The sequence below is a fragment of the Pongo pygmaeus genome, chromosome 1 (assembly GCF_028885625.2).
Source record: "Pongo pygmaeus isolate AG05252 chromosome 1, NHGRI_mPonPyg2-v2.0_pri, whole genome shotgun sequence".
Taxonomy (NCBI): Eukaryota; Metazoa; Chordata; class Mammalia; order Primates; family Hominidae; genus Pongo; species Pongo pygmaeus.
In genome coordinates, this window is record NC_072373.2 from 175,545,650 (window position 1) to 175,563,302 (window position 17,653).

General features: G+C 48.8%; 1 protein-coding gene across 1 annotated transcript in view; it reads left to right on the plus strand.

Moving 5' to 3' along the window:
* Positions 1–17,653, plus strand: part of DHCR24 (24-dehydrocholesterol reductase) — a 39,185-nt gene that overhangs the window by 18,046 nt on the left and 3,486 nt on the right. The window contains exons 6-8 of the mRNA XM_054486096.2: positions 5,664–5,807; positions 16,525–16,722; positions 17,152–17,330. Coding sequence (XP_054342071.2) covers positions 5,664–5,807; positions 16,525–16,722; positions 17,152–17,330 — 521 coding nt within the window. The remainder of the gene's footprint in view (positions 1–5,663; positions 5,808–16,524; positions 16,723–17,151; positions 17,331–17,653) is intronic.

A 17,653-nucleotide genomic window follows, 5' to 3' on the forward strand; every position in this document is an offset into this window, starting at 1 on the left:
CTGAGTCTTGAAGAGGTAATGTAGGCTGGGCACAGTGGCTCACACCTGTAATCCCAACACTTAAAAGAGGTAATGTAAACTTCCACAAGATTCGAGTAATCGATTTGATGCCTTGGAATCTAGATTGACATTCCTTCCACATATACCATGGAATTTTTATTAGCAGTTTTTTCTCCATTTAGAAAGGATTTGTGCTTACTGTAAGACTTGGAAGGTACAAACAAGTAAAAAGGAAAGAAAAGACTCCACCTGTAAATATGACCCAAAGCCAGTGTTGCTAATGTGTTTGGTATACAGTTGGCCCCTTGTGTCTGTGGGTTCCACATTAGTGGATTCAACCAACTGCAGATTGAAAGTGTTCAGGGGGCAAACAATGGATGGTTTCATCTGAACTGAACGTGGACAGACTTTTTTTCTTGTCATTATTCCTTAACTGTTACTTAGCATTTACATTGTATTAAGTATTGTAAAGAAATCTAGAGATGATTTAAAGTATACAGGAGGATGTGCATAGGGTTATATGCAAATACTAAATCATTTTATGTAAGGGACTTGAGCATTCATGGATTTTGGGGGATCCTGGAACAAATCCCCCATGGATACTGAGAGACAACTGTATTTATTTCCTCTTTCTGTGTATGGATTTTTTTGAAAGTTTTTAAATTATAAAAGTAATATAACAATGCTGAAATATATAAAGAAAGTTAAAGTGCATCTCTTTACACCAGGGTGTAACCACTTATGTATAACAGTTTTGTGTGCATTCTTCGAGACCTATTTATTTTTATTTATTTATTTTCTTTTTTTTTTTTTTTGAGACAGGGTCTCTGTAGCCCAGGCTGGAGTACAGTGGTACGATCACAGCTCACTGTAGCCTTGAACTCCAGGGCTCAAGCAATCCTCCTGCCTTAGCCTCCTAAGTAGCTGGGACTACAGGCATGTGCCACCATGTCCAGTAAATTTTTTTTTTTTTTTTGAGATGGAGTCTCACTCTGTCGCTCAGGCTGGAGTGCAATGTGTGATCTCAGCTCACTGCAACCTCTGTGTCCCAGGTTCACACGATTCTCATGCCTCAGCCTCCTAAGTAGCTGGGATTACAGGCATGCACCACCATGCCTGCCTAATTTTTGTATTTTTAGTAGAAATGGAGTTCACCGTGTTGGCCAGGCTGGTCTCGAACTCCTGACCTCAGGTGATCTGCCTGCCTTGGCCTCCCAAGCCAAGTGCTGGGATTACAGGTGTGAGCCGCTGTGCCCGGCCTGGTTAATTTTTTAATTTTTAAAATTTTTTTGTAGGGATGGGGTCTTGCTGTGTTGCCAAGGCTAGTCTTGAACTCCTTCCCACCTCAGCCTCCCAAAGTACTGGGATTACAAGTGTGAGCCACCACACCCAACCAAGACCTATTTCTCTGTGTGTGTGTATATATGTATGTGTGCATGTCTTCATTTCATTCTGTAATATCCCATTTTTGCATGTAAATAATTGGCCTAATTTAGCCCTTACTGACATTTATGTTGCATAAACTGTTTTGCTCTTACAAATAAGATTGCATTGAAGATTTAAGACTCTCTTACATTTATCCTGTTCTTCTGTACAAATATTTGGGTAGGATTGAGTCAGAAAAATGGACTTTGTTACACAAAGGTTTGAGCACATTAAATATTAATAGATATGACCAAACAGCCCTCGAGAAGAGGTGTGTTTATGCCTACTTGCAGCAATGGTCTGTGAGAACACCTTTTTCCCTACATTCTTGCCAACACTAAATAGGATCACTCTCATTTTTGCCAATCTGATAAGGTTAAAAATAGTATCTCATTTTATTTTGCAGTTCTTGGATCACTTGTGAGGGTGAGCCTCTCTGCAGGATTTTGCAGTTTGTTTGTCTTCAGCTGTGATCACTTGTTCACATTTGTCTTTTCTTGTTTCTTGTTTTTTGTTTTGTTTTGTTGTGAGACAAGGTCTCACTCTGTCACCCAGACTGGAGTGCAATGGTGCGATCTTGGCTCACTGCAACCTCCACCTCCCAGGCTCAAGCAATTCTCCTGTCTCAGCCTCCCGAGTAGCTGGGACTACAGGCGCATGCCACTGCACCTGGCTAATTTTGGTATTTTTAGTAGAGACGGGGTTTCGGCATGTTGCCCAGGTTAGTCTTGAACTTCTGAGCTCAGGTGATCCGCCTGCCTCAGCCTCCCAAAATGCTGGGATTACAGGTGTGAGCCACTGCACCCAGCCTTTTTCTTGTTTATTGTGATAAGCATTTCCCCCTGTTGTTACATTGCCTTCATAACCGTCATTGTTAATGTCCATCTTTTATTAGAACCATTACATTGCCTTCATAACCGTCATTGTTAATGTCCATTCTTATTAGAACTAAAGAATCCCAGTTAGAATGGCCAACCTTGCATTGCACCTTGCATTGAGGAAACGAATGCCCTATTGCTGCCCATAGTTGGAAATTTAAATTGCTTCCAATTTTTTTATTATTTTAATTAATGGAGCAATGAACATCTTTTGTCTGTAATTTGAGTAATATCTTTTGTTTTTTTTTTTTTATTTTTATTTATTTATTTTTTGAGACAGAGTCTCGCTCTGTCTCCCAGGCTGGAGTGCAGTGGCACAATCTTGGCTCACTGCAAGCTCCACCTCCCAGGTTCACGCCATTCTCCTGCCTCACCCTCCCAAGTAGCTGGGACTACAGGCGCCCACCACCACGCCCGGCTAATTTTTTGTATTTTTAGTAGAGACGGGGTTTCACTGTGTTAGCCAGGATTGTCTCGATCTCCTGACCTCGTGATCCACCCACCTCGGCCTCCCAAAGTGTTGGGATTACAGGCGTGAGCCACCGCACCCAGCCAATTTGAGTAATATCTTAACATAAAATCGCAGATCAAAGGATAGGCATCCCTTAAGACTCTTAATCTATACCTATATACATACTTAAAACATTTTAAAGTTGTGAAGTGCTATAAAATCATCCGGTACAATCCTCTACAAATAAGGAAATGAGGCCCAGAAAGGGAAAGAGACTTCTCTGAGGACACACAGCTAGCACAGAACAGATTTAAATTCCAGCTGCTGACTCCTGGTTCAGTGTCGGTTCCCTGACATATCAGCCTGCAGACTTTAGCACTGTGCAAACATTGCTCCCTGTGGGACACTGCGGTAAGTGCTGGAGGTCCTGGAACAGCGGTGGCAATACCGGACATTGAGCTGAAGTGCTCTGGCCCTCCTGGGCCCCTGGGTCTGCCTGACTGAGGCCAAAGCCCAGACAGTGTGTGTCACCTAGCACCAAGTCACCTAGCAAGGACATCTAGACCAGAGCTTTCCAACTGCTCTGAGGTGCTCCCTTGAGGCTCTCGGGGTAGGAAAGCTGAGGGATGGGACCAAGGGGAGTCACCACCCCCACTGTACCCAAAGTGGCTCTGCTGTCATCCATTTGATGTATTAGATGCCACCTAAGATTATGATTTGGCAGAGGGGTTTGCCTAGCTTTTGAAATATTTGGAGACCTGATCTGATTCCCTTATTTCCCCAGGAGAAGACTGTGAGGCACAGAGAGCCTTACCCAAAGGCCCTCCCAGAATCAGCAGCAGAGGGATATTTACCAAGTGCCCCAGTGAGCAAGACCCTGATACCCGATGGGAACAGGGCTGGGGCAGAGTGGTGGATGCCATTAGACATCTGGGCATTTCATTTTAGGAGCATTGCTTCCAAACATTTCTGCTTCTAAGAATTCAGGAATTTGTCCCTGTGTGCCAGGCCCTGTGATGGGCCCTCTGCAGGCACTGCCTCGTGTAAAGCTTGCTGCAATCCTGTGAGAAGCAGCCTGCCCCCATTTCACAGAGGAGGCCCAGAGATAGGAAGTGGCTTGCAGTCAAGGGCTGGGGTGGACTGGAGCTCGTGCAGCCACCTGGCCTCCTCAGCTGGTGTGTGCCTGGAAGAGACAGACTATCTGGGTTCTTTCCCATGTCCTGGGCTTCTCTGCATGGCTTCTGATGCATCAGTGAGCACCAGGAGCGCCTGTATCCAGGTGGCCCCAAGTCTCACTTTCATTATGCAGCTGCTGCCACTGCCAGGTATGTGCCACGCCTCACCTGGGGTTAGATCAGGTTGCTCTGTTTCCTGCTGGGTTCCCCTGTTCACATTAGCAGGCAGAGGCCAGCGTGAGTGTTTTTTGCCCTGCCCCATACCGTCCACACCAAAACTAATTTGGGCAAAGAGGCTCTTTAGCCCCAGTTTCCTCCCTGCAGAGTGGCCTCACCAGCAGGGTGGCCTCACCAGCAGGGTGGCCTTACCAGCAGGGTAGGCCTGCACAAGCGGGTGGCACACAGATAAGCTGCAAGTGCTGGAGGCCAGAGATCCAGGGCAAAGGGTTGCCTGGCTCTAGGGTAGAGCAGGTCAGCAAGGGAATGGGTGGGGACTGATACTTCAGCCACCTGTGGACCAGGCACTGTGCTTGGCACTTTCTACATCATCTCTTTTAGTCTTCCAGAAATGCTAAGTAACCTGCCTAGGCTCTGCTAAGTGTGTTGTAAATGGAAAAAGCAAATTGGCAAACAATATGTGTAAGATGGTCCCATTTTTCAGGAGGCTGAGGCAGGAGAATGGCGTGAACCAGGGAGGTGGAGCTTGCAGTGAGCCGAGATCGCGCCACTGCACTCCAGCCTGGGCGACAGAGCGAGACTCCGTCTCAAAAAAAAAAAAGATAGTCCTATTTTTTAAAAACAGTGGGCATATGTATGTAATTTCTAATAGGCAAATAACTCCCACAAAGTATGTATTTTTATTGTCATGTTACATGTGAAGAAACAGGCTCAGAGATGACCTGCCTGAGGCCACACAGCTGGTGGGGAACTGGGTGTGTCCCCAGCTGCCCACCCTGAAGCTTGTGCTTTTCCAGGATCCCCCCTGCCTCTCCCCGAGAGCATCTGCCAGAATTCATTTATGGATGAGGAAGCTGAGGCCGGGAGAAGCTCAGCCATCCCAAGGCACACAGCACATTGAGTTATGACCATTTAGGGCTGAAGGAGACATCAGCTCAATAGAAGATTTGGGTGTGGGAGCCCCCAGGGCCAGGGAGGTGGGAGCCCCCAGGGCCAGGGAGGTGTGAGCCTTATTCATGTGAGCATCCTCCAGACGATGGTGGCTGCCTGGGGAGTGCTGTGCCCAGAGGACTGTGGAGCTTGGTCCAGGGACAGCAGAGAAAGTGCCATGACCAGTTGGTGCCATGAGCCCTGGGTTGCACTGAGGGGCTGACCCATGCCCAGAGTTCGTGCTTCCCTGGCCTCAGGGAAGGTGGGAAGGGAGGGAGGGAGGGAATTCCCCTGCATGGAGCACTGCATCAGGGCAGTTAAATGTTTAACTCTGTTAAACACTTGCACCAGGCTAGGCTGGGGTCGCTGAGTTCTCTAGACTGTCGGGGACTCACTGTTTGGCCCTGGGCACACACCACTTAACCTCTTTGAGCTCCTGCTCTCTCTGCTAGAGGATACCCGCTGTGCCTAACCTCACCAGCTTTCAAGAGTCTCAAAGGCAGTAATAGACATGAAAGAGCTTTGAAAAGGCCAGGAGTGCGAAACAGAAGCCGGGTGTCGCTGTTACGCCTCGATGGTGCTGGGCACTTGTCTGCAGGCTGATCACAGTGCCCTCTGTCATTTCAGCTGAATAGCATTGGCAATTACTACAAGCCGTGGTTCTTTAAGCACGTGGAGAACTATCTGAAGACAAACCGAGAGGGCCTGGAGTACATTCCCTTGAGACACTACTACCACCGCCACACGCGCAGCATCTTCTGGGAGCTCCAGGTGAGGCTTGGGTTTCTGTAGCCCTGGCTCCTCCGGGCCAGCTGGGCAGGGAGCCCGGACAGTTAACACTGTTGCCATACTCTCTCCCTTCAGGGTGGCTTTGTCCTAAGGAACTGCAACGCCTTCTCAAGCAGCAACACAGTCTTTTCCTTCTGAAGGAACCGACTACCTTCAGTTCAAGCAGCAGGCTCTTAGGAAGCATCTGCTTGGTGCTGGGGAGTAAGCCCCTAGGCCGGTACTTTGGGGAACACAGACCTGTTCTGCCCTTGAGGAAGGGTTAACCTCTAGCCACGGTGAGCAGACAGATCCCTGCACTGTAAAGGGCCGCAGGAACATTAGTAGGAAGTGGCTAGTTCTGCCTAGGGCTCGAGGTAACAGCCAAACCTGGCTGTGAAAGGTGAGTGAGAATTTGCTGTTGCATGTGTAGTGGGTGGGTGGATGAGGAGCAGTGACACTTTAAGTGGGGGAAGGTCAGGAAGAACCCCTCAGGAGATGACTTTGTGAGCAGGGACCTGAACATAGGGAGGGCAGGCCAGGAACAACTCTGGGGAGGACTCTGGAACTGTTCACAGGCAGAGGGACAGCCAGAGCCCAGGGCTTGAGCTGGGCTAACAGGAAATTAACCATTATAAAATGGACAGTTCAGGGTAATTTAGTACATTCACAGTGTTGTGCAACCACTACCTCTGTGTAGTTCCAAACATTTTCATCTCCGAAAAGGAAACCCTATACCCATTAAGCAGCCACTCCCTATTCTCTCCCCTTTCCCCAGCCTGTGGCAACCACCAATTCATCTTCTGTCTCTGTAGATTTACTTATTCTGGATATTTCACATATATGGAATCATTCAGTATGTGCCTTTTGTGACTGGCTTCTTTTACATAGCAAATGTTTTCATGTATCAATATTTCATTTCTTTTTATGGCGGGATAGTAGTTCATTATATGAGAGACCACATTTTGTTTTGTCACTCATCTGTTGATGGACATGTGGGTTGTTTCAACCTCTTGCCTACTGTGAACAGTGCTGCTACAAACCTTCATGTGCATGTATTTGTTTGAATACCTGTTTTCAGTTCTTTGGGATATAGAACTAGGAGTTGAATTGCTGGGTCATATACTAATTCTGTGTCTAACTTTCTGAGCAACAATCAAACTCTTTGCCACTGAGGCTGTGCCATTTTTCATTCCCACCAGCAATGTATGAGCACTCTTATTTTTTCAACATTCTCACCAACACTTGTTATTTTCTGGTTTTTAAATAATTAGTATTATTATTATAGCCATTCTGGTGGGTTTGTGGTATTGACTTGCATTTTCCTTGAAACTAATGATGTTGAGCATCTTGTTATATGCATGTTAGCCATTTTGTATATCTTCTTTGGTGAAAAGTCTATTTGAATCCTTTGCCCCCTTTTAAAATTTGGTCATTTGTCTTTGTTGTTGAGATGTAAGAGTTCTTTATATATTCTGGATACTGGACCCTCATCAGATATATGATCTGCAAACATTTTCTCCAATTCTGTAGGTTTCTTTTCATTGTCTTGGTAATGTCCTTTGATGCACAGAAGTTTCTAATTTACATGAATTCCAATTTATCTATTTTCCCTTTTGTTTGTGCTTTTAGTGCCATATGTAAGTATTTATTGCCAAGTCCAAGCCCCTATGTTTTCTTCAAAGACCTTTATAGTTGCAACTCTAATATTTAGGCTGTTGAGTGGGGTAGGAGCCCAGGCTCCGTTCTTTTGCATATAGCTATCCAGGTATCCCAGCAAGGCTGTATGTGTTTGAAAAACAGCAAGAAGCCTTCGGAGCCAGCATGCCCACGCTGAGCTATGGTGAGGAATGAGGTCAAACAGCCACCAGAGGCTAGATCATATGGCTCCTTGTAGGTTAGGAAGGACTTTATATTTTATTCTAAGTATAATAGGAAGCCAATGAGGGCTTTGAACAGGAAAGTGGCATGGCCTGATTTTTGTTTTAAAAGAATAACTGTGACAGCTGGATAGACTGGATGGGGGCGGGAGTGGACAAGAGTGGAAGAGTAGAAGAAAGAAGATACTGTTGTCTGGGCAGCAGCAGAGGAGAAGTGTCAAATCCGGGAGATGCAGTGCAGGTTGAACCAACCAACAGGATTTCCAGACAGATTGGCCATGGATGTGATTCCAAGGTTCAGGGCCAAGGTTGACTGCCATTTGAAACATGGGGGAGGGAACTGGAAAGGGGAATCAGAAGCCATTCAGATGTCCAGGTGGGATGACAGCAGGAGCCGGTGACGTGTGTCGGGACTTCAGGAGTTCAGTGGAGGTTGGAGCCCTATATACACATTTCTCAGCCACAGAGAAGTGTTTTCTAAAGCTATGGAGGGAGGGAGATGAGTGAGGGTGGATAGAGAAGACCCTGGGACACCCTGCAGGTTAGGGGAGGAGGAACCAGCCAAGGGCAGGAGAAAGTGCTGTCAACCAGGGCAGGGGAACAAAACCAGGAGGATGTGGCATCCCAGAAGCCAAGGGAAGACTGTTTCAGAAGGAAGACCAGCAACTGTGCCACATGCTGCTGAAGGAGATGAAGACAGACTCAGCCTCTGGATTTGGCCATAGGAATGTCATCATTGACTTTAAGCAATAGGGGTGAATCCTTGACCAGTGGGTTTGAGAGAGAACTGGAGACAAGGCGGTGGACACAGTGAAAACAAACCTGAGGCTCACTATCAAGAGAGGCAGAGAAACAAGGTGATGGCTGGAGGCGGGTGTCGGGCCAGGTGAAGGTACTTTGTCTGTGTGATTGCTTTAAGATGGGAGAGATGGCAGTCATGACAATGATCCAGTGGAGGGGAAAATGACAATGCAGAAGAGAGGGTATATTGATAGGGTGAAGTCTTGAGTAGGGGAGTGGAGTGGCTCCTGAGCTCAGGTGGAGAGGTTGCCTTTTGATGGGCACATGGAAAGTTCATCCAATTGTCAGGAGGGAAGCAGTACTAACAGCTACAGTTGCTACTAATGGGAGGACCATAGCTTGGTGGGAGGGTGTGGGAGTTCTCTTCTGATTGCTTCTGTTTTCTCAATGAAATAAGGATTTTGGCTGAGATGAAAGGGGAGAGGATTTTGATGGTTTGAGGAGAGAAGAGATGTGAAGCTGTCCCTCGGAGAGTGGGAAATGGATTAACTGGGGAAACATTGTGGCATTGCCAGGCAGCACTGGGCCTACCAGGGATTCACACTCATGAATTTACAGTGAGACCAACCCTGTGGTTGTGGGTTTTCACCCGGGAATCTGTTGGTGGGGTACAGAGGAGGCAGAGAGTTATATTTAACCATGGCTGAGGTTTTGCAGGGAGTGTGATGTGTAGGCAAGAGTGAGGACCCAAGGTTATGATGAAATCTAAGCCAGCTATGGAGGGGAGGCCAGATGTGAGAGGTCCCCAGGGACTGACAAGGGACTACTGATATGGTGGACAGGATGCCCTGGGTGGAGTGGAGCATTAAAGTCAGGGGACTAGAGGGCATAAGCTAGGAAGAAAGGCAGTGATGGCTGAGAGCAAACACTTGCAATGGAAGCTATGGAGACTGTGAATGTAGGGCAGGGTGACAGAGCCTGGGGGTTAGCAAACTTTCCTAAAGGGCCAAACAACAAATATTTTAGACATTCCAAGCCACACAATCTATCACAGCTCCTCACATCTGCCACATGGAAACAGCCAAGGACGGTACATAAATGAATAGGGATGACTGGCCCCAGTAAAACCAAATTTACAAAAACAGTCACTAGGCCACACGTGGCCAGTGGGCTCACTTCGCTCCCACACTGGATCCCCGCGGGTAGTAATTTCTGTCCCCTCCTCCAGGGTATGTTGTGAGAGCCGGTGGCCAAGGACATGTGGAAGATAAGATCACTGGAATGTAAAGAAAGAAGGCCAAGGGCAGAGAGGCCAGGCGTGGTCAGGACGTTCTCTGTGGGTGTTAAATCAACAAAAGTTTGTTTTTTTGTTCGTTTGTTTTGAGACGAAGTCTCGCTCTGTCGCCCAGGCTGGAGTACAGTGGCGCGATCTTGGCTCACTGCAAGCGCCGCCTCCCGGGTTCACACCATTCTTCTGCCTCAGCCCCGCGAGTAGCTGAGACTACAGGCGCCCGCCACCGCGCCCAGCTAATTTTTTTTTGTGCTTTTAGTAGAGACGGGGTTTCACCGTGTTAGCCAGGATGGTCTCGATCTCCTGACCTCGTGATCTGCCTGCCTCGGCCTCCCAAGGTGCTGGGATTACAGGCGTGAGCCACCGTGCCTGGCCTCACCAAGTTAATGTTGAAGAAAGTGACAGTTTTCCAGGATCTGGTGAAAGGAACCAAGGATGTTGGGATTCGGGGAGTTCAGTGATCCACACTCTAGTGAGGGGAGCCGTGGTTATCAGGAGAGGTATTGGGCACACGTTTACAAGTTTCTGAGGTTGGTTTCTGGGCACAGGGGAGGAACAGAGATCTGGAAGCAGTAATGAGGGGCCAAGGGGACCCTACCCTCACCTCTGTCTATCTAAGTGGCAGGAGGGTTGTAGGGGAGAAAATGATACCACTTAAAGAGGGCTTCAGGGTTCTAGTTAAGAACAAGGAGGGGAAAGGAATGTTCAGAGAAGAGACTGAGAATGGAGAGGGTTTTGTTAAGGTCAGACCATGAGAGCAGGGCTTGAGAGGAAAGGCAGTGGGGCAGTGGCAAGTGAAGTCAGATTAAGAGATGCTGCATTGCTGTGGTAGGTTAAGATCAGAGGAACAAGGCATCTGGCAGGCCATGGTGACTAAGGACAACAGAATGTAAGGCATGATGGAATTACACCTGGTGGGCTCCTAGGAGAGGGTGATTGGTCAGTTCTGACATTGGGCAGGTATCTTAAGCAGAATGTGACTGGGTGGTGGTAGGGGTGGAGGAGTGTAGGGGTGAGGGTCTCATCATGGCCTGGGGGGCTATGGGGTCTCCCCCACACCCATTAGTCTTAATCTTGGGCAATGTCAAGGCCCACAGCAGGTGGTGGACAATTTGGCCAAAAGCAGAAGCCACTATGAGTCCTTCTTGACCCCTGCCTAAAGCAGTGTTAAGGTTGTGGAGTGTGGTTTTGTTAAGAGAAAGGAGAGGAGCTAGCGAAAGAGGATCAGAAAGATAACAGCAGTGGTTAACATTAGCCACTCCCGATGTGGGTGGACGTTAATGCTGAACACTTTCCACGCATTATCTTCATCTTCCCAACAACCCTCTGAGAGTAGATATTAGTGTTATTTCCATTCCACAGATGAGAATACTGAGGATTAGATTATCCAAAGTAACTACCAGCTTGGTCAACATGGCAAAACCCCGTCTCTACTAAAAATACAAAAATGAGCCAGGTGGGTTGGGGCATGCCTGTAATCCCAGCTACAAGGAAGGCTGAGGCAGGAGAACCCAGGAAGTGGAGGTTGCAGTGAACCAAGATCACGCCAGTGTACTCCAGCCTGGGCGACAGTGAGACTGTCTCAAAAATTAAAAAAAAAAGGGAAACTGTTCAAGACAAAGTAAATAACAACTCAGAGAATGAGTGTATTAGTGATCTATTGCTGCATAATGAACAAAACCAAAAGTTAGAGATTAAAGCAGCAAACATTTATTATATCATAGTTTCTGAAGGTCAGGGATTTGGGAGTGGCTGATCTGGGTGGTCCTGGCTCAGGGACTCTCATGCTATGGTCTAGGGCAGCAGTCATCTGGAGGCTTGACTGGGGCTGGAAGATCTGCTTCCAGCTCACATGGATGTTGACCAGAGACCTTAGCTCCTTGCCACATGGGTTCCTCTAGTGACCTCATGACAAAGCAGCTGGCTTCCCCCAGAGCAAGTGATCCAAGAGAGAGACCAAGGAAGAGTCTGCAATGCCTTTTATGACCCAGTCGTAGGTCACACCTCTCACTTCCACCGTATTCTCCTTATTAGATCAGAGTCACTAATCTGGCCCATACTCAGGGGAGGGGCACTGAGCTCCACTTCTTGAGAAAGGACTAGCAAAGAATCTAGGGGCATATGTTAAAACCGCTACAGAAGGCCGGGCACAGTGGCTTACATCTGCAATCCCAGCGCTTTGGGAGGCGGAGGTGGGCGGATCACCTGAGGTTGGGAGTTTGAGACCAGCCTGACCAACATGGAGAAACCCCGTCTCTAGTAAAAATACAAAATTAGCCAGACGTGGTGGTGCATGCCTGTAATCTCAGCTACTCAGGAGGCTGAGGCAGGAGAATCACTTGAACCCGGAAGCGGAGGTTGTGGTGAGCTGAGATCGTGCCATTGCACTCCAGCCTGGGCAACAAGAGTGAAACTCCATCTCAAAAAAATAAAAAAAATAAATAAAAATAAAAATAAAACTGCTACACAGAGCTAGGATTCAAAATGAGGTTTGTCTTAAATATTCTGTTAAGTAAACACTGGCCCACACTGCCTTCAGGTAAAAGAAGAATCTGGAAGAATAAGTGTGTTCAGCCTGCATTTGCATGCAGGAAGTGAACGTTCAGACCTCTCGTGATCTGTCATTGTGCGGTAGTAGGGAAGCGGGACTGGGAAGAGGGAGAAGTCAAGCTGTGGTGCAGTCACAAGGAAGGCCTCAGCTGACCCACAGGCAGCCCTGGGGTAAGATGGCCCTCCAGAGTTGTGTCACCTTTAGGCCAGTGGGCTAGGACTTTATACCAACTGCTGTGCTGCCCCATCAACCAGTCATTGTGCAGACTGACCTTGGATGAGGCAACTCCCTTCTGCCAAGGGCAGTTCTCCCTGAGTGTCAGCAGTCAGCACCCCGTGCAGCTGGGGGAATGGGTGCCTCCCTGGAGCGGGCATCTGCGTGCAGCATCCTCTACAGTAGAAATGCAGAAGCCAAGACATTTCTAGAGGGGAGGAATAAACAATTTCAAATGCATGCCTTTTTCCCCACTCTGCTGGGATAATTCTTCCTCCTCCCATTGGCGGCCTTTCCCCCAGGTTCCTCCCTGATGAGTAAGGCCCTGGAATGAACCAAGTGTGACCAGGCCTGTGTGCTAAGCCCCTTAACAAGCTGCATTCTGGGTGATTAGTCCATTCTGGTCACACCTGTGCCAGGCCTGGCTGGTCCAGTCACTTCCCTTCTCCCAGCTTGGTCAATCAGCAACACGTAGGGTCAGGGTTAGCTGCATAATTTGCAGGGCCGGGTGCAAAAAGCAGGCCAAAAGTGCCATTAAAGGTACTAAAATATAAAGCTTTTTTCTTTCTCCATAGTCTCTCTCTTGTCATAAATATTTGCAACTTAATGCCATTCTAAGTGAAGAAAAATTTAAATTATTAGTATGAATTTTACTGTTCATTGTTTAAATGTTACATTTAACTCCTCATGTATATGTATTTCTTGGTTCCATTAAGAATGCTGCATAAACTCTTTTTACTTCTCTTTGTTACATGCACATTCCACCAACACTACCTTTGACTTACGGTAAGGAAGGACTGAAAGAAAAGGGACCAAGCTGGGCAGCTCTGTCTTGTCATTCCTTTTCATGTCATCATTTCAGTATAAGCGGTTAGCTAACACAGGGAGTTAACACCAGTAAGAAAGGATAAGACAGAGTCCTTGTGTTCATAGAAGGCCATTGCCCCAGGACCTCCCTCTGGGGCTGAGGTTCCTGGCTCAGGCTAGGCCCCTTGGATTTGCCATGGGGCCCTACAGCCAGTGAGCAAGGATGGCCAGAGAGCAAGGGCTGCATTCTCTGCAATGACTGGCCTCAGCAAGGGGGCAGCTTAGGAGTCTGACACCCCAGGTCACTAAGCCACATAGGATAAGTAATGGGTGGACAGAAGCAGGAAAGGAGAAGGGCAGGGCACATGTTTAAAACTTGAACTTTCTGAGGCTAAGACTGAAAAAGGAATGGTTTCAGCTGATATATTTGGCTACCAGTTGACTATTTTTAGGAAAAAAACACAAATGGCTTCTAAACATCAAAGTGTGATACAGTCTAACTCAGAATTAGAGACAGGCAAAACAGAACTCCAGGAGTTTCATTTTTCACCTATCAGAATGAATGACAGTGATCTAGAAGTTTGATGTCACATTGTGCTGGCAAGGGAGAAGGGAAACGGTGTTCTACATTGTCTGGGAGAGTATAAAATGGTACAAGCTCTGAAATGGTGTCCATGAAAATTGCACACACTGTTTAAGCCAAAATCTTCCACTTCTAGGAATTCATCTTTCTGACCCATATAAATGGGCAAAGATACATATACGAAGGATATTAGTTGGAATAATCTGGAAATAATCTAAATGTCTGCCAGTATAGAAGTGATTAAATAAATTATGACACATCTGCTGTAATCGAGCAGGGGTCAATAACCTTTGTTTATTTTGAGACGGAGTCTCCCTGAGTCACCCAGGCTGGAGTGCAATGGCGCGATCTTGGCTCACTGCAACCTCCGCCTCTCCGGTTCAAACGATTCTCCTTGCCTCCACCTCCTGAGTAGCTGGGATTACAGGCACCCGCCACCACGCCCAGCTAATTTTTTTTTGGTATTTTTAGTAGAGACGGGGTTTCACCATGTTGGCCAGGCTAGTCTCGAACTACTGACCTCAAGTGATCTGCCCGCCTCAGCCTCCCAAAGTGCTGGGATTACAGGCATGAGCCACCACACCCGATCCAATAAGCATTTTATACAGTGGGCCAGATAGTATACAGTCTAGGTTTTTCGGACCATAAGGCCTCTCTAGTAACTGCTCCTCTGCCTTGTAGCCTGGAGGCAGCCATGGACAATTTGTAAAGGAACACACAATCAGAGGGTGGGCCGAATTTTTGGACCCCTGCAGCACACATTAGGCACCCACAACTGAAGGCAGTAGTGCCCTCTGTATTGATACAGGATACAGTGATGAGCAGGTGCGCTAAGATGCCACAATTTATGAGGTTTTTTTGCTTTCTGTTTTTTCAAAGCTCCTCTGCTTCTCCATATCAGATATCTCCCGAAGGGTAGGCAAATCATTCATACCAATGCTTGCCTTTAGGGAGCGGGAGGGGAGTTGAGCGTGGGTCGGGAGCGAGGTCAGGTCATTGCTGGGAGGGAAACAGGGTCAGGAATGCGCAGGGAGGCTTAACTCTTGTACTATGGGGATTTCTGCTGTGGGCATGTGTAGGTCTTCCAAAGGTAACCAAGGAAACAATAAAAGCCATGCTATTTATTGAGATCCTGTTGTGTGCCAGACATTGGCAAAGGCGCGGGATCTAACAGAAGAAAACAGGCAGGTCCCTGACTTCATTGGAGTGGTCTGGCGGCTCCAGGGGAGTGAGGGAAAGGGTCACTCAGCCTTCAGTGCTTACACACATGGCTGCTTTGGGGAGTCACCATGCCTCCTAGTCTGATGTGGACGCTTTCATGAGCTGCCCCAGCCTCTGTTTGTCCCCACTCTTCCCACACTCATCCGGTGGCCTGTGTCTTCCACACCTGCGGGAGTGGGCGTCTTAAGGACAGAGACCATGTCTCAGTTATCTTGGTTCCCTAACACCCAGCATAGAACCTGGTTCCTGACCTTGGAGGCCCCTCAGAACTGTTTTTTTTTTTGAGACGGAGTCTCGCTCCCAGGCTGGAGTGCAGTGGCACGATCTCAGCTTGCTGCAAGCTCCGCCTCCCAGGTTCACGCCATTCTCCTGCCTCAGCCTCCTGAGTAGCTGGGACTACAGGCGCCCACCACCACGCCCAGCTAATTTTTTGTATTTTTAGTAGAGACGGGGTTTCACCGTGTTAGCCAGGATGGTCTCGATCTCCTGACCTTGTGATCCACCCACCTCAGCCTCCCAAAGTGCTGGGATTATAGGCGTGAGCCACCGCACCCAGCCAGAACTGTTTAATGAATGGAGGAGCAGCCTTGGCTTCAAGGGCTCCTGGAGCTGTGAGAATCAGGCATCAGTGGACACTGGGGACCCTCAGGAACATGGCAGGACTCAAGCAGGGCGGAAGATTGTGACCCAGGGGCCAAAGTCTTCTCTGTTGGAGGGGGGCAGAGCTGGAGGGAAGTGGGGGGCGTCGTCAGGAGGCAGCAGTGCTGAGCGAGGAAGCTCCCGCCTCGTGGCAGTTTGAGGCGTGGAAGAGAACAGCTTCTGTGCAGGAGGGTTTCCAGGGAGACCGAACTAGGGGAGCCAGGCGGGTGGTCAGGCTGTGAGCAAGGGATGCTGCAAACCAGTGGGCTCCTTGTCGAACCTGAGCCAGACTGCACCCACCCCATGAGAGCTGTCTCTGGCTGTGTGCCCCTAGGGAGACTGCTTAAGTTCTCTGAGTATCACTATGCTCATTCAACAGCATTCGTTTCTCAAACATTTATGGAATGCCAGCTCTATTCCAGCCAGATCTCAACAGCTAGATCAGGAATGATAGCTACCTCATTATTGCACTCCAGTCACGGGGTTGAGTGCCTTCCACTTGGTATTAATATCTCATTATCCTCACAAGGCCCATTTTACAGATAAGGAAACTGAGCTCAAAGAAGTTAAGTAACTAGCCCAGGGTCATCACTGCTGGCAAATGCCAGAGCTGAGAAGCAAACCTAGATTGGACTGGTAAAGTCCTTGGTCCCATCACACTCCCTCCAAAGAGGGGAATTGGACCCAGGCGTGCTTCTGTCAAGCACAGAATGGGACCTGGCCCCTGGCCCCTTGCACTTGGAGACATTCAACCCTTGTTGGTTTTTTTCTCTCCAACCCTAATCTTTGTTTTCCAGGACATCATCCCCTTTGGCAACAACCCCATCTTCCGCTACCTCTTTGGCTGGATGGTGCCTCCCAAGATCTCCCTCCTGAAGCTGACTCAGGGTGAGACCCTGCGCAAGCTGTACGAGCAGCACCACGTGGTGCAGGACATGCTGGTGCCCATGAAGTGCCTGCAGCAGGCCCTGCACACCTTCCAAAACGACATCCACGTGAGTGGGGCAGGGCAGGGAGGGCGTACCAGGCGCATTCCCTTGGAATCCATGGTCTCCTCCCCTGAACCGTGTGACCGACCTTGGGCACACCTGCCTTCTGGGTGTTTTCCCAACTTTAAGATGATGAGGTCCTTGTCCCTATGTTTGCTGAGGCCTCAGCCCACTCAGTGATGGCCCCCCCTGGGAGAGGAGTCGTAGGGTCTGGCATCGAGCACCCCCATGACCTGCTCCGATTGTGTCCTCCAAGGTGGTGGAGTCAGGGTGTTCTCAGCCAGGGCTGGGGGGCGGGGGAGTGAAGCAAAGAGCACCTGAGGGGGTCTTGAGAATGCTGCAAAGCCTTCATTTGGGTGGGTATGAGCGGGCCAGCCATGAGCCTGTCACCTGTTGGAGAAAAAGCACCAATACCCACCTCCCTGGTCTACCCAGGTCTACCCCATCTGGCTGTGTCCGTTCATCCTGCCCAGCCAGCCAGGCCTAGTGCACCCCAAGGGAAATGAGGCAGAGCTCTACATCGACATTGGAGCATATGGGGAGCCGCGTGTGAAACACTTTGAAGCCAGGTCCTGCATGCGGCAGCTGGAGAAGTTTGTCCGCAGCGTGCATGGGTGAGTGGCCCAGAGTATAGTATGGTCCCTCTAGCTGACAGCCCCAGGGTACTGCTCCAGGGGAATGAGGCCAGCTCTATGGAGAACCAGGAGCCCCAGGCCTATCAGCTGGTTCCTTAGGGCCCCTGGAGCTGTGGCAGCCTCTGGGTCAGGAGATAAGCTGTGAAGGATGGGCAGGGGGTGGGCTTGCAGGACTACTTACCCTCTTCTCCCTGCACCCCCTCCTCCAGAGAACACGTCACTCCCTCCCAGCAGCCCCAGCCAGAAACCTGGGAGTCACCCCACTCCTCCCTACGGAACAGATGATGGGTGTGGGCTTAGCT